The sequence below is a fragment of the Schistocerca serialis genome, chromosome 7 (assembly GCF_023864345.2).
Source record: "Schistocerca serialis cubense isolate TAMUIC-IGC-003099 chromosome 7, iqSchSeri2.2, whole genome shotgun sequence".
NCBI lineage: Eukaryota > Metazoa > Arthropoda > Insecta > Orthoptera > Acrididae > Schistocerca > Schistocerca serialis.
Genome location: NC_064644.1, coordinates 563,097,793 through 563,115,254, shown reverse-complemented (window position 1 = coordinate 563,115,254; position 17,462 = coordinate 563,097,793). Strand labels below are relative to the sequence as shown.

Genomic DNA, 17,462 nt, shown 5'->3' with positions numbered 1-17,462 from the left:
TAACCAGTATGTGTTTAGGAAGGGACAAAACACTTTACAAGCTGTAAATGAACTAATCTCTAAAGTAAGTAAATGCCTCAACAACAAACAGAGGGTATCTGGTATTTTTTGTGACCTCTCAAAGGTGTTTGACATAGTAAACCATAAGCTACTGCTCCAAAAATTGGGTACCTATGGCTTCCATGGAAAATCTATAAGAGGGTTTTCATCTTATCTCAAAAAAAGACACCAAAGGATGGTGATACATCAAAAAGGAGAGAAAACTTGCTCTAGCTGGCAAGAAATTCAAGCAGGCGTGCCCCAGGGCTCAATATTAGGACCACTTCTGTTCTTATATTACATAAATGACATGCCTATCAAAGTAAATACAGATACAATACTTTACGCAGATGACTAAACTGCTGTAGTCTGCTGCAAAAACACTGATGAATTAGTATGGACCATGAAACAAACTCTACAAGAATTTGAACAATGGATAAGAAATAATGCTATGAAACTTAATCCTGAAAAAACCAAAATCATACACTTCAGAACCAAACAAACTACTGAATGTATATCGCAAATAGAATATTCAGGTAAAGAACTGACGACAGTTGATTCTGTAAAATTTCTTGTGATAACTTTAAATAAAAACTTGCAATGGACTGGCCATGTGGGCAGTTTACTGAAGAGACTAAATAGTTTAGTTTATGCAATGAGGGTACTACACAAAGTAATGGATTTAACTGTGAAGAAAACTGTATACTATGCATATTTCATAACAGTTATAAGATATGGAATTTAAAAAAAATCAGAGAAATGACAGGAACCAATAGTAGACATTCATGCAGACCACTATTTGAAACCCGGGACTTCATGAAATCCCTTCCATCTTCATATATGAAATACTTCTCTTTGAACAGAAAAACTTGCATCTATTTGAAGGAAATACATTCACACATGCCTATGAAACTAGACATAAATTGAAATACATGCTACCTTCTCACTGACTCACACTATATGAAAATACTCCATATTACATGGCTCTGAAGATCAGAAATAAGATAAGGTCAATATTTGGGGAATCCACATTGGAGACCATTGGCACATACTTAAAAAGCAAATGTTACTAAAGTCTAGAAGAATTTCTAAATGAATAAAAAGCTAATGATATAGTTTAGAAGAATTTATAAATAGGAACAGGGAGTAAGGATACAAGTACAAACGGTATACTTTCGAAGCCATGTAGATACAAAGTATACACGTTCACTGTATATTCATGTTTATATATAGAATTGTATTCCATTCAGTACATCCATACTTCATATAGGTGTGTGAAGTTTATGGTAATGATTCAACGAGTTACAAAATGATTTAAAATACAATGCTGTATTTTCATTATAATAAGCAATGTATATATTATGTATTTACTGTAGTATATAAAATACTGTAACAACTTAGGTTAAAGTCTGACAAGTCACCGATGTTCTCAATCAAATGATTGTATAAAAACATGCTATGTGACAATAAAGTGTCTTATATTATCTTAAAGTTGAAGAGCTTTAATAATGGGATGGATAGCATACAGGGCTATATCATACCAGTTTCAAAATGAAGACAACAACACATACTTACAATGGTGAGCATATCCCATTTTTGAATCAAGTTATAACTAGAATATCTGGGTTTGTCACCACAATAATTCTGATAGTTTATTTCTGCAGTATTCTACTTATATATATAGATATGCTTGTGTTGTTGCAACTCATGGTTCTATGTTGTTGTTGTGGTCTTTAGTCCAGAGAATGGTTTGCAGCTCTCCATGTTACTCTATCCTGTGCAAGCTTCTTCATCTCTGTATTCATGCCTTGGTCTCCCTCTACAATTTTTACCCTCCGCACTTCTCCCCAGCACTAAATTAATGACCCGTTGATGCCTCAGAACGTATCCTACCAACTGATCCCTTATTCTAATCAAGTTGTGGCACAAATTCCTCTTCTCCCCAGTTCTATTAGTACCTCCTTATTAGTTACGTGATTTACCCATCTAATCTTCAGCATTCTTCTGTAGAACCACATTTCAAAAGCTTCTATTCTCTTCTTGGAAAAACTATTTATCGTCCATGTTTCACTTCCGTATATGACAACAATCCATACAAATACTTTCAGAAAAGACTTCCTGACTGTTAAATCTGTACTTTATGTTAACAAATTTCTCTTCTTCAGAAACACATTCCTTGCCACTGCCAGTCTACATTTTATATCCTCTCTACTTCGACCATCATCAGTTATTTTGCTCCCCAAATAGCAAAACTCATCTACTACTTTAAGTGTCTCATTTCCTAATGTAATTCCCTCAACATCACCTCATTTAATTCCCCTATATTCCATTATCCTCATTTTGCTTTTTTTTATGTTCATCTTATATCCTCCTTTCAAGACACTGTCCACATTCCATTCAACTGTTCTTCCAAGTCCTATGCTGCATCTGACAGAATTACAACGTCATCCGCAAACCTCTAGGTTTTTATTTCTTCTCCCTGGATTTTGATTCCCGCTACAATTTTCTCTTTGGTTTCTTTTATTGTTTGCTCAATGTACAGATTGAATAACATCAGGGATAGGCTACAACCCTGTCTCACTCCCTTCTTACCCACTGCGCCCCTTTCATGCCCCTCGACTCTTATAACTGCCATCTGGTTTCTATACAAATTGTAAATATCCTTTTGCTCCCTGTATTTTACCCCTGCCACCTTGAGAATTTGAAAGGGAGTATTCCAGTCTACATTGCCAAAAGCTTTCTCTAAGTCTACAAATGCTAGAAATGTAGGTTTGCCTTTCCTTAATCTATCGTCTAAGATAATTCGTAAGGTCAGTATTGCCTCACATGTTCCAACATTTTTACAGAATCCAAACTGATCTTCCCTGAGATTGGCATATACCACTTTTTCTATGCATCTGTAAAGAATTCGAGTTAGTATTTTGCAGCCGTGACTTATTAAACTGATAGTTCAGTAATTTTCACACCTGTCAACACTTTCTTTCTTTGGGATTGGAATTACTATACTCTTCTTGAAGTCTGAGGTTATTTCACCTATCTCATACATCTTACTCACCAGATGGTAGAGTTTTGTCAGGGCTGACTCTCCCAAGGCTATTTGTAGTTCTAATGGAATGTTGTCTACTCCCGGGGCCTTGTTTTCGCTTAGGTCTTTCAGTGCTATGTCAAATTCTTCAGACAGTAGCATATCTCCCATTTCATCTTCATCTATGTCCTCTTGCATTTCCATAATATTGCCCTCAAGTACATCTCCCTTGTATAGACCCTCTAAATAGTGTTCCACCTATCTGCTTTCCCTTCTTTGCTTAGAACTGGTTTTCCATCTGAGCCCTTGTTATTCATGCAAGTGGTTCTCTTTTCTCCAAAGATCTCTTTAATCTCCTTGTAGGCAATATCTATCTTACTCCTAGTGACATATGCCTCTACATCCTTACATTTGTCTTGTAGCCATCCCTGCTTAGCCATTTTGCGCTTCCTGTTGATCTAATTTCTGAAGTGTTTGTATTTCTTTTTGATTGCTTCATTTGCTGCATTTTTATATTTTTCCTGTCATCAGTTAAATTCAATAGCTCTTCAATTACTCAATGATTTCTACTAGCCCCCTTCTTTTTACCTACTTGGTCCTCTGCTGCCTTCACTATTTCATGTCTCAAAGCTACCCATTCTTCTTCTATTGTATTTCTTTCCCCCTTGCTTGTCAAGCATTCCCTAATGCTCTATCTGAAATTTTCAACAACCTCTGGTTCTTTTAGTTTAACCATGTTCCATCTCCTTGAATTCCCACCTTTTTGCAGTTTCTTCAGTTTTAATCTACAGTTCATCACCAATAGATTGTGGTCAGAGTCTCTGTCTTACCATTATACGAGGGTTATTCCAAAAGTAAGGTCCGATTCGCCGTAACTATTGAAATTTGGCGCCAATGACAAAACACGCATGCGCGCCGACTCCCAGCAAGCCTTGCACGTCAAACGCCGCCATTCGCTTTGTTACTGTTGCTGAGTGTAGTTCACAGTGTCACTTTACAATGTTTAGGACAATTGATCAGCCCGCCGATTGTGAAGTAAGGGCAGTGATATGGTTTTTGTCTGCAAGAAACAATTCAGCGGCGGAAATCCATCGGCAGATTACTGAAGTGTACGGTCCTAACATAATGAGCGACAGTAAAGTGCGCAAGTGGGTGCGAGCTTTTAATGAAGGACAGGATAATTTGCACGATGAACCACGGTGTGGCCGACCATCAGTGATTTCAGACGATTTGGTCAATGCGGTTGACAAAAAAATTCGTGAAGATCGCCGATTCACTATTACAGACGTAGACATGCATTTTCCGAATGTGAGTAGAACAACTTTGTACAGAATTGTGTCTGAACATTTGAAGTTTCACAAATTGTGTGCCCGTTGGGTTCCCAGGCTGCTTACTGAGCCCCAACGAATGAAAAGAATGGCTTTTGCTCTTGATTTTTTGGAGCGATATCATAAGGAAGGTGACAATCTTTTAGACAATGTTGTCACAGGGGATGAGACATGGGTTTCTCACATCACTCCAGAGTCTAAACGTCAGTCAATGCAATGGCGTCACACGTCATCGCCAGTCAAGGTCAAGGCAAAGCAGACAATCTCAACACGTAAGGTTATGGCGACTGTGTTCTGGGATAGACGTGGAGTATTGTTAGTCGACTTTATGGGGAGAGGAACAACGATTAATAAAGCCGCCTACTGCGCTACCCTGACTAAACTTCGACGTGCAGTCCAGAATAAGTGACGTGGTCTTTTGTCGTCTGGAATCTTGTTGTTGCATGACAATGCCAGACCCCACACTGCAAATGAAACGCAAGCTCTGATCAAGAAATTTGGATGGGAACAGATGGACCATCCTCCTTACAGTCTGGACCTGGCGCCAAGTGATTTCCACCTGTTCCGTTACTTAAAGGAGTTTCTCGGCGGCAAGCGCTTCAACACAGATGATGAAGTGAAAGAAGCAGTTAAGGACTGGTTATCGTCACAGGCGGCCGATTTCTATAACATGGGCATTCAAAAGCTTGTTGAACGATGTGACAAATGTTCAAATAAGTATGGAAGTTATGTAGAAAAATAGATAAAGATGTAAGGAATGTAAATAAAACAATTGTTTTGAAAAAACATTTTAGTTTTGATATTTTTTTTATAACCGGACCTTACTTTTGGAATAACCCTCATATAATCTGAAACCTTCCAGTGTCTCCAGCCCGCTTCCATGTATACAACCTTCTTTCATGATTCTTAAACCAAGTGTTAGCTATGATTAAATTATGCTCTGTGCAAAATTCTGCCAGGTGGCTTCCTCTTTCATTCCTTACCCCCAATCCATATTCACCCACTACATTTGCTTCTCTTCCTTTTCCTACTATCAAATTCCAGTCCCTCATGACGATTAAATTTTTGTCTTCCTTCTCTATCTGAATAATTTTTTTATCTCATAAAACAGTTCTCTGGAATGTTTTACCCAAGAGGACACCATCATCATTTAACCATACAGTAAAGCTGCATGCCCTCTGGAAAAATTATGGCTGTAGTTTCCCCTTGCTTTCAGCCATTCTCAGTACCAGCACAGCAAGGCCGTTTTGGTTAGTGTTACAAGGCCAGATCAGTCAATCATCCAGACTGTTGCCCCTGCAACTACTGAAAAGGCTGCCCTCTTCAGAAAGCACATGTTTGTCTGGCTTCTCAACAGATACCTCTCCATTGTGGTTGCACCTGTGGTACCGCTATCACTGAGTGACAAAACCTCCCCACCAATGGCAAGGCCCATGGTTCATGGGAGAAGGCATGGTTCTATAGCTTCACCCATATTTGATGAGAACAATGAATAATATCCAACTTTCAGAACACACATTTTTTACAATATTTGCTTATCATGTTTATGCCAAATATATATATTTTTAGATAGCTTGCAGGTATGAAATCTAAATGCATGTCCCACAGGAGCCTGTTCTGGACTGTGATTCCCAAGAATTTGTCTAGTATTCTTTTTTATAGTTCATTTTTGCTGTATAATTTTACACAAAACTTCATTTGTTCATTGTTTTGGATTCCATTATTGGAGTCTTTGTAACACTGACATTTACATGTTTTTTTTACTGAAATGTAGGACTCTTGCTCAGTACCCTACCACTTCAACATAAATTTAAAACATACTTCATTAGCCACTCTCTTACTAATTATCCAAATATCTAGATTCAAGGAATGAAACTTCCTGTTAGCTACATGACAAGTAGCAGTGTTCATTGAAAGTTGCAAAACAAGTTGTAATGTACTGTACCCAAGAATCAGTATTTATAGATTTAGGTAACTATTCCCTTTAAAAATACTGACAAAATCGAGTTAATATTAAGCTATCAATTAGAGATAAACAGCCTGTATTTAGTATAACTGTGGAGGGAACATCTTTTTTCAAAGTAGCAGTTTTCTTCCTAATTCACTCAATTTAGCTGACAAAAACATGAGTAACATTTTGCAGTACAGTGATAACTGATTGATGATAAGGACACTGATCAAGTTTCTATAATTTGCTTGGTGTTTATTAATCAGTTCCTTCCGTCATTCCAGATCCCTGAAGGTTCTTCTGCTCAGTAGGATCTACAGAACAAGATTGATTAATTAATTAATTTATGAATATTGCTTGCTTAATATTTTCAATACTGTACTTATATTTATCAAAGAATATTGGTTATCGGCATGTTGTAATAAGAAGTTCTGTGTACATTAAATTTTGTTACTCATCTAAGAGAACAACATAAGAGAACAACAAGAATCTAAGAAAACAACAAGAATCTAAGAGAACTACAAGAATCTAAGAGAACAACAAAAATCTTAAATCTTTTAATTCATGCAACCAGCAAAATTAGTGTCTAAGACAGTAAGTTAGATTTTTTTTAATCTCCAAAGGATCCCAGTACATCACTTGTGGTTTAAGATGCTTAAAAGCTTTAAAGCTTTTCCATCCAAATACAGACTCTGACCTTGAACCCTAGACAAAGAGATAAAATAATTTCAGTCTGTCTTGAATGAAAAACAGCCTACAGTTGCACTAAATTATGTTTATTTTAAAATTTGACCATGGTTTCTGCTACAATAATATAGCCTTCTTCAGAAGTCCTAAAAAATGATCAAAATAACATCTAGACCAGTGATAGAATCTACACATAAACTTCAAAATTAGGTAAGTGATAACATATTACTGAATGATAAGTGTTATTTGAAAAGTTCCAGCTTCCTTGAAGGTTTTCTTGTATGGAATGGAAGGAATTATCAAGGAGGAACTTCTTCAGTTTTTTAACTTTTTATACCTGGGATTCACAGTCAGAGTTTGGAGCATAAGTAACTAGTGATGAGCTAACGAACATGAGTGTCTACAGACTATGTTGTTTTATGACATATGGATATGTATGCTCGCAATATGTAACAGCGTCACAAATGTATTTAATAATAATGACAATGACATATAAGTGTGTCAGCTCATTTTAAGTTGACATGACTTAAAGCCACAAAAATCTGCACTTGATAATGGCCTAAGGCCGAAATTGCAATCGTGAAATAAAGAAATTGTTACAGTCACTGGCATAAATATGATGTCTTTTATAAAGTTCTTCAGTTTGTTCTTGAATTTTACTTTACCATCTATCAGACATTTTATATCAATGGGTAAGCTATCAAAAATATTTTTTACACCATTGTGCAGCCCTTTTTGTTCTAAAGACAACATTAATGTGGATTAATGAATGCCATTTCTCCTTCTGGTATTGTAATTTGAACTGTAGTGGATTATTTACAACAAACTTCATCAGGGAATAAATACACTGTGAAACAGTGTTCAGAATGCCAAGCTCGTTAAACAGATGTCTACAACAATTTCATGGATGTACACCACACATTACTCTTGCAGACATTTTTGAGCAATGAAGACTTTCTTTCTTAAAGATGAGTTACCCCAGAACATTATTCCATAAGACATTATTGAATGAAAATATGATATGCAAAATGAGTCAACTAACTGATTTGTCTCTGCCCAAGATTTATAATGAATTTAAGAGCAAACATGACTGAACTACAGTGTTTTAGGAGTTACAAAACATGATTTTTCCAAACAATGGAAAATCCAGGATGGAATGTAACAATATTATAAAAAGGAAAGTTGCTACCCTCCATATAGCGGAGATGCTGAGTTGCAGATAGGCACAACAAAAATACTGTCACGAAGCTTTCGGCCAGTAAGGCCTTCATCAAAAATAGATGACACAAAAACACACACACACACACACACACACACACACACACACACACACCCTCTCTCACTCACTCACTACACAAACACAGCTACACACACGACTGCAGTCTCAAGCAACTGAAGCCACACTATGAGCAGCAGTACCCATGCATAATGGGAGTGGCAACAAGTGGTGACTGGGTGGGGGTAAGGAGGAGGCTGGTGTGGGGAGGGGGAGGGTTAGTAATGTAGGGGTGGCAGACAGTGAAGTGCTGCATGTTAGACAGAGAACAAGAGAGAGATGGGGAATGGGGGGAGGGGGTGGGGGTGGAAAAGGAGGAAAGTAAAAAGACTGGGTGAGATGGTGGAATGAGGGCTGTGGAGTACTGGAATGGGAACAGTGAAGGGGCTGGATGGGTGAGGACAGTGACTACCGAAGTAATGAAGGTTGAGGCCAGGAGGGTTACGGAAACATAGGATCCTATATTCCCATCTTACACAAACAGCAACTATTGACCAACCTCTTCACGTCTTGTCTCACGGATGGCCAAGTCAATTGTTAGCTCATCTTAGCATGGGTTTTGGCAACACCCAAATGACCTCCAACAACAGAGTCATGAAAATAATGAAAAACAGGACTAAACAACTGTTGGGGCAGACAGATTTTAGGCTGTCTATCTCTGCCAGTTTGCTTACATAGTACACCTGTAATTATAGAGTAACCCAGAATATGTTTGGCCGAAAGCAGATTTCCCCTAATCGCTCCCCACCTTAGGTCCTCTTGCTGTTTGCCACCAATGTCCACAAACAATTCAAGAATCTCACCAAGGACCCCTGCTACAAGTACATGATCCACGTCTTGGGAATCTTGTTCTTCCTCAGCAATCATATGGCTTAAGGCATCGGCAAAAAGGTTATCAGCACCATGAATGTGTCTGACCTTAAACCGAAAGGTGGAAACTCGAACGACCCAACGAGCAAGTCTCCCAGTTTTTCGGGGATGGGCCAACACCCAACTTAATGCCTGATTATCACTTTCCAATGAAAATTCATGATGCTCAAGGTATAACCTAAACCTCTCAAGGACAAAGAGCATGGCCAATGCATCCAATTCATAAACAGAATAGTTGGATTCAGCGCCCGACAGACATCTTGAAACATAAGGGACAGGACGTCTATTGCCATCAACTTCTTGCATAAGAACAGCCGCAAGACCCCCCCCCCCCCCCCCCCCCCCCCCCTCTCGAGGCATCCATTTGAAGAATAAAGGTTTTGCTGAAGTCTTGTACTACTAAAATGGGAGGATTAGTAAGGGCAGTTTTAAGTGCCTCAAAAGCCGCTTGCTGGCTCTTTCCCCACTGAAACTCACTGTTCTTACTACGCAAACTATTCAGAGGAGCAGCTAACTAAGCGAAATTGGGAACAAAATTGCAAAAATAGTTCACCATGCCTATAAATCTGGCAATCTCCTTCTTATTACAAGTAAGATGGAACCACTTTAAACTGACAATACATTCTTGATCAACCCTGATCCTGTCGGCCGAAACCAAGTGTCCAAAAAGGAAATTTTGCCGCGACATAACTTAATTTTGTCAGGTTTAGCAGTTAACCCAGACTGTTCCAAATGATCATAAACCAACCCAAAATGCTGAAGATGTTAATCAAAATTGGCATTATAGACTACAACATCATCTAAATAATTGCAGACACAGTTAAACTTCAGATCACCCAAAACACTATCTAATAGGTGTGAGAGATTTGATGCCCCAGTAGGAAGCACAAAAGGACCATGATTGAATTCAAATAAATTCTAATCAGTTACAAAAGCAGTAGTGGGCTTAGAATCCTCGGTAAACAGTATTTGATAATAAGTTAAATCGAGCACAGAAAACCAATGTGCTCGAGCAAACCACGTAAAGCAGTTATGAAGATAAGGCATGGGGACCGACTCTAATATAACCGTCTGATTGAGCTGACGATAATCAAAAACCGGATGATAGTACTTACCATGTTCCTTAGACACTAAAAATATCAGTGACAAATAAGGAGATGTAGATGGCCGCATGATGCCATTGGTTAGCATCTCATTGATCTTTTGGCATAACACCCACATCTTCAGGGGTGACAGATGGTAGGGAGCCTGACATACAGGAATATCATCAACCAGACGGATTTTATAATGAATACGATCGGTGACCCCTAACTGATTAGTAAGAACCTGAGGATAAAGTTGTAATAACTGAAGCAAATGGGATCCCTCAAGTCAAGACAGATGACCAACATCGAACTGGGAAACCATGTTATTAACAGTTCTTAACCCAAGAGACCCATGACAAGAACAAAGCAAATTTCTTACTCGGGCGAAAGGTGCAACTAAATGTACCAGCAGCAAAATCAAGAATCAACCCAAACTTGCAAATGAAATCACATCCCAACAACAGACTGATGGACAAATTCTTAACAACCAACAGATGAACCGGCCAAGAAAAGCCACCTATCGCAATGTTTCCCCGTATCTCACCTACCAAGGGCAACCTCTGGCAAATTACCACACAACACCCCTGCATGGAGGGAGACAAAGAAGGGAATTTGCTCAAAACTCCAAGTACCACCCATAATCAAGTATAGAAACTGCACTACACAAATCTAGCAGGGCGCAAACAGGTTCATGATTAATCAGTGTGCCGATGCAGTGAAGCCAAGCCCCTGACACTAATTTAACATGGCGGATCCTTTAGGAGGACAAAATTGAAAACACCGTCCACTCCTCTTGTAGCATCACTTGCTCACACGAGCCAATTGCTGTAGTTGGCAATCACGAACTAAATGATTCACAGCCCCACACCTAAAACATGTATGCTGCATCTCTTATGAGAGAAGTATCCCCTTAGGCCGTTTGACAAGTGACATTTGATCTTGAGCAGTGGATGTTTCCAAATGATGTTCATCGGCAAATCTAAACACTTCAATAAAATCAATCAGACTCATCAAACCAGTGTATGAAAGCGGCTCCTGAACAAACTGGGTCCACAACCAGTCTTCGTGTTTCATTCCTTACACTATAACTAGAACAGCATCATGTTCACATACAGACATATGAAGCACGTGAACAGCCATTTGAACCTGCTCAACATACTGGGACAAGCTCTTATTGAACCCCTGGACCCTCCAAAAATATTGGGCCTCCAAGTACTGCGGAACTCTAGGTGAAAGTTTATGTCTGATAATGCGCCTCTCAACTCACACAAGGTAGCCTGCCCATGCAAGACTTCTGAAAAAGTTTCAGTAAGATCACCAACAGGTAAGGGATACAAAAGATGCAAATAATTATCTTGGGAACCTGTAAGGCATCAACATGTATCTCAAGATTAACGGTTGCCCATAACACCTTCTGAACTTGATCTAAATTGTCAATCATTAACTGGGAAATCCCCTGCAGAAGGTACATAATGGGATTAAGCAATTTGGCAAACATTTCTGACACTTCCTCCTTAAACTCTTGACCATGCAAACTTTGATTATTATGGGCTAAGGAACTCAAACTTTCTTCATCATCATCACGAATATGACCCAACCCCAACACACTGGACTTAACCTGCAAGCTGCTTACTTTCTGGACAAGTTGGCCAACCAAGTCTTGCTGTTCTCTATTTAATGATACCAATTCCAAATCATGAATGCGTGAGTACCAATGACATAACTGGGCTTGTGATCTCCCCCTCTGTTTTGAGGTTACACGTGTACCATGGAGAAATGCAATATTCTGGGTGAACTCCTCAATGGCACTACCAATCAGATGTAAAGCATCACTGATCTGTCCAACAAGTTCACCCGAAATGATGACAGGACTAATCAGGCCCCCACGCAATCTAGCAACCAATTCGGCCACCCTCCCTTGCGTGTGCTGTTGCCAAATACTCAACTCACAGACCAATTGTTCCCTCTTTGAAAGGGCAAGACCGAGACAGTCCTGCTACCTCATCATGACTCAAGCCAAGTGGAATACAGTATAAAACAAAAATCAGAATCAATAAATACTTATCCAAGATTGCTATACAGCAAATGCAAACAGTGAAGCAAAATACTAGCTACCCTCCTACTGGTCAGAAAGGAAAATAACCATGCTCTGCTACCATTTGTAGCATCTCATTTTCTTTTATCCCAGTAACTCTCTGAAAAATCTTAATATAAGCTTTAATTTAAAAAAAATTAATTCTATCATTACTGAGGATGAGGTACAAGGGAATATGAATCACCTGCAAGGTTCACTTTAAGTTTGCATTTATTGCAACACAACCAGTTAAAACACCAACAATTACATGTTGCTATTCATTAGACAGGTCACAGCTATTCTGACAAGAATTTACACAAAACAGATTAAGGCCTGAAAATTAAGAAATTTTAAATTCAACAAAAATTATGTAATAAACAGTTAAACTGGAGAACAACTTGATTCAGATTTGACTGGTATACATTATAGCACTGAAACGCTTTTCAGTGAGATAAATCATAGAACACAGAGAACTAAGCAAATTCACATGTTACAGGAAGCCGGGTCAGTTAGTTTAATTTGAGAGTGATACTTACTTAAACACTGAATAAGACAGGATAAATCTGGCACCCATTAAAAGGGGCATATAATTAAATCATGGAAATAACACAGTACATCTACATCTATAACTACATGATTACTCTGCAATTCACATTTAAGTGCTTGTCAGAGGGTTCATCGAACCACAATCATACTATCTCTCTACCATTCCACTCCCGAACAGCGCGCGGGAGAAATGAACACCTAAACCTTTCTGTTCAAGCTCTGATTTCTCTTATTTTATTTTGATGATCATTCCTACCTATGTAGGCTGGGGTCAACAAAATATTTTCGCATTTGGAAGAGAAAGTTGGTGACTGAAATTTCGTAAATAGATCTCGCCGCGACAAAAAACGTCTTTGCTTTAATGACTTCCATCCCAACTCGCATATCATATCTGCCACACTCTCTCCCCTATTACATGATAATACAAAATGAGCTGCCCTTTTTTGCACCCTTTCGGTGTCCTCCGTCAATCCCACCTGGTAAGGATCCCACACCGCGCAGCAATATTCTAACAGAGGACGAACGAGTGTAGTGTAAGCTGTCTCTTTAGTGGACACAGTCTTGCTTCCACATTGGCAACATAGAGGAAACAGAACTGATAGAATTTCCATAACATCTTGAATCAGACACCAATGTTACATCCCAAAGCCAGTAACCTTATTGAGGCCACGTCCACACTAGGCATGGAGCATTGACAGTGGTCACACTACCTGCAACCACTCCCCACTACCAGCCTTCCAGTCATCCCCTGCTGCTCGTGCAATGAGGAACCGTTCCGCACAGAGCACACAGCGTCCCCTTGGAATCGTTAGTAAACAAAATATGGCGGGTGGCAGGAATAGAAATTAATGCTGCAAGTGACATTAAGAGGGAGAGGAATCGAACTGTGAGGAACATACAGTTCAATCCTTACATTTGTCCTCCAACCATTCCCACTTACCCATTTTGCACTTCCTTTCGACCTCATTTTTGAGATGTTTAGAGAAGCCACTCAGAACCCCAGGTCAGGGTAGACTTACCAGACAGGATCACTGATAAAATTTTTTTAAAGCTAAACCTATTAAAATTGGTATATCAACTTCTCGGTTAGATATATAGAAATATGTGTTATGGGATCAAAGTTTCAATGAAAATATCTCCACAAGAATGCAAAAGGCATGATTTACAAAAACCATGGAATCAAGCTATCAGAATCACTTCTTGGTCAGAAGTACATTCAGAAAATACTATGTTTCTCTGGCCTTAATAAGCATGAAAAGTTTAAAAGGTGTGGGAATTTGTGAACAACAGAAAAATTTGATTAAAGAAAAAGAAAAATAATCTGTGCAGACCATTCAGTCTACACGAGTGAAGCAGTGGGTGCTAAGTTAGTAGGGTATATTTCCTGAGAGATTGTATTCACTATTGTCAAACCACTTCACAAGACACTTCATGGTAGAGCACTTACCCGTGAAAGGCAAAGGCCCTGAGTCCGTGTCTCGGTCCGGCACCCAGTTTTAATCTGCCAGGAAGTTTCACTTCACAAGAAAGATTGTATGATATTTATTAGTAATTTACAACATATCATAACTCATAAAAGAACACTAACAAAAACAGAAGAAAGTAACAAACATATCCAAAAATGCACGCAATTTCAATTTTAGAGGGACCTCTCCATGCAGCATTCCATTTTTCAATTTGCTAATTAGACTATATAAAATTTAAGTGACATATTGCCAACTGCTGTTCTCTGTGACTTGTCAAAAGCATTTGATTGTGGAGTTCACCATATTCTATCTACATCTACAACTGTACTCTGCAAACCACTGTGAAGTGCATGACAGAAACCTATAAGGATTTCCTCCTGCTCAATTACATATTTGATGGTATGGGAAGAATTAGGGGTTAAAAGCCTCTGTGGATTCTATAATTAGTCTGATCTTGTCTTAGTTGACTAAATGCATTTTTCCCAGTAGCTTACCAGTGAACCAAAATGTACAATCTATTTCACTAACAACAGAGCCTGTATGATCATTCCATTTCACATCTGCACAAATTTTTACTTCTAGGTATTTCTATGTATTGACTGGTTCTAACAGTTACAGTCATGGGACACTACATTTCTTTTGTTTTGTGAAGTGCATATTTTTATATTTCTGAACATCTGAAGCAAGTTGATAATCGTTGAAACACTTGGAGATCATATCAATATCTAAATGGATCCTTGTGCAGATTTTCCAGACAGCTTCATTGCAGATAAGTGCAAAACATGTAAAAACTTTTGAGATAATTTTTAATATTTCCTGCCAGATCATTAATATAAAACATGAACACCAAGGGTCACATCGTACTTCCTGGAGCACTCCTAAAGATATTTCTACATCTGTTGATGAATATCTTCCCAAGAAAACATGCTAAATCCTACATACCAAGATATCCTAAATCCAGTCACAAATTTTGTTTTGTATATCATCTGATCATACTTTCATTAATGATCAGTGATGTGGCACTGAGGCAAATGCTTTTTGGAACTAAAGAAATGCAGTATCCACCTGATGGGCTTGACTGATGGCTTTGAGGATGTTATGTGAGAAAAATGCATATTGGTTTCCTAATGAACTGTGTTTATGGAATCCATAGTGATTCACATGGAGGATGTGTTGGTAATTTTTTAAGTTGATGCATTCTCTGACCGCAAGATAGGAATACCATCTGTGGTAACAATGAAAGATAGTGAGCCAAAGATGATTATTAATGAGCAATTCAGCACACACAAATTACATAATAGCTGTCTGTCTGTGTTGTGATCTAAAAGAGACTAGATGCATGTGTATGCTTGCCAAGTATTTTTGACATTGTGAATGTATTATGTAAAGGCTGTGCGTGCAAATATATTCAGATCAGTTTTAAAACATGCTGTCTGAATATTTATTTATTAATAACTAAAAGTACATCATAATGTTTAGAGGGTTGTGAGGAACTGCATGGACATCAGTAATAGAAGATCAATATTTTACACAGTGACAGTGTAAGTAATTCTGAACAAAAAGTGTTATATGAACTTAGGTCCACAAGCGCTTCATTAGGGAGGCATGGGTACTAAGCTGCATTGTGTAATGTACTGGCAACACATCAGTTAGCTGTATAGTGTATGGTGTTAACTGTATTCATACAAGTGCTGCTGACAATGCCACACATCTACAGTAATGAGGAATACACAGATATGGTGTATGTTTATGGCTTCTGTGATGGTAGTGCAACCGCTGCAAGAGAAGAATACCACAGGCACTTTCCAACTCAATGATTACCTGATTGCAGGGTGTTTACTAAAGCGTTTATCAGTTTGCATGCAACAGGCTCTCTTTCAAGTAGACATTTTTCATCCAAGCATGCATGTCAAGAAACTTTGCAATCACAGGAAGAAATTATTGCAAGTGTTGAGCAAATCCTGGTATGAGCATACGAAGAATGTCCCTGTGTATGAATGTCCCACAGACACATGTATGGGAAACATTACATGCGGAAAACCTCTATCCATTTCACATACAGAGTGTCCAAAATCTCAATTCTGTGACTGAGTTAATGAGAATAGTCATTTGCTTCCATACATACTATTCACTGACAAAGCCCAGTTTTCATGACATGGAATAAACAACACACTCAGTAATCATCGATGGTCACAGGAAAACACACACGCTTCAGTGTGTGGCGCCGATGAAATCAACACCAACGTCGATGCATCCATCTTTGAACTAAGCTACAATTATCTTTGGCCTCTTCCACCATGTCCAGTTCTTTGTGAGCCTTGCTTGTGTTTGGTTGAATAAATCAACTACTGCTAAATGGGGGTTGTTTGGTGTAACTAACCCGAACATTTCCCTCACTGGTGACCCTGAGTTGTAACGTTTTACTCTGTCCACAACCTCCACATTGGTTATTTTTGTGTGTATTTCATTGACACAGCATTCAAACAATGAATTCGGCCCAACACCTAACGCCAGATTTTGTGATCAACATGCATCGTGTTTCGGGCGATGTACACCCACCAGGACTGCAGCACGATGCCTCTCACTTGATGATTACGCCGATTTAGCCGGACGTTTTTGAGCCTGCAACAATAAGTGAGGTTAGGAGTGTGCATGACTCTGGCTATCAAATGCCTTTGTTCCCACCACATGTGCCCTTCCTCATCGACTGTGCAGTTACCTCTTACGGATCTCCGTGCAGTGCAGGACCAATGCCGATTTCTGCAAATGCTTCGTTGGACAACCTACCACCACCAGGACAACGATTTGCCACGCCGCAATCTGTACAGTACCACGCTTATACCTGCCACGATTTGCCACGCCGCAATCCATACAGTACCACGCGGATACCTGCCATGTGGCCGGAACTGCTTTGTTCACAGGTCAACCTACTCAGCATCTGACCACACCCGTGCCTCCCTCGGTTCAGCATCAGCACATGCCTTCTACTTCAATACCTCGGCCTGCAACAGGAACAATAACTTGTTATCTGTGCCTGACCTCCACCTCTGTCCCACTGCTATGCCTCAGTGTTTTGTGTCATGACATTCACCTTATCCACACACCATTTGGAGTGGAG

At 39.0% G+C, this 17,462-nt stretch overlaps 1 protein-coding gene across 2 annotated transcripts in view; it reads left to right on the top strand.

Annotated features, from left to right (window-relative positions):
• Nucleotides 1-7,568, top strand: part of LOC126412822 (carboxypeptidase N subunit 2-like) — a 185,146-nt gene extending 177,578 nt beyond the window's left edge. For both annotated transcript variants that reach the window (XM_050082639.1, XM_050082636.1), the window contains one exon: nucleotides 6,625-7,568. In XM_050082639.1, the coding sequence (XP_049938596.1) occupies nucleotides 6,625-6,679 (55 nt within the window). In that variant the 3' untranslated portion in view covers nucleotides 6,680-7,568. The remainder of the gene's footprint in view (nucleotides 1-6,624) is intronic.
• Nucleotides 7,569-17,462: the final 9,894 nt, after the last annotated feature.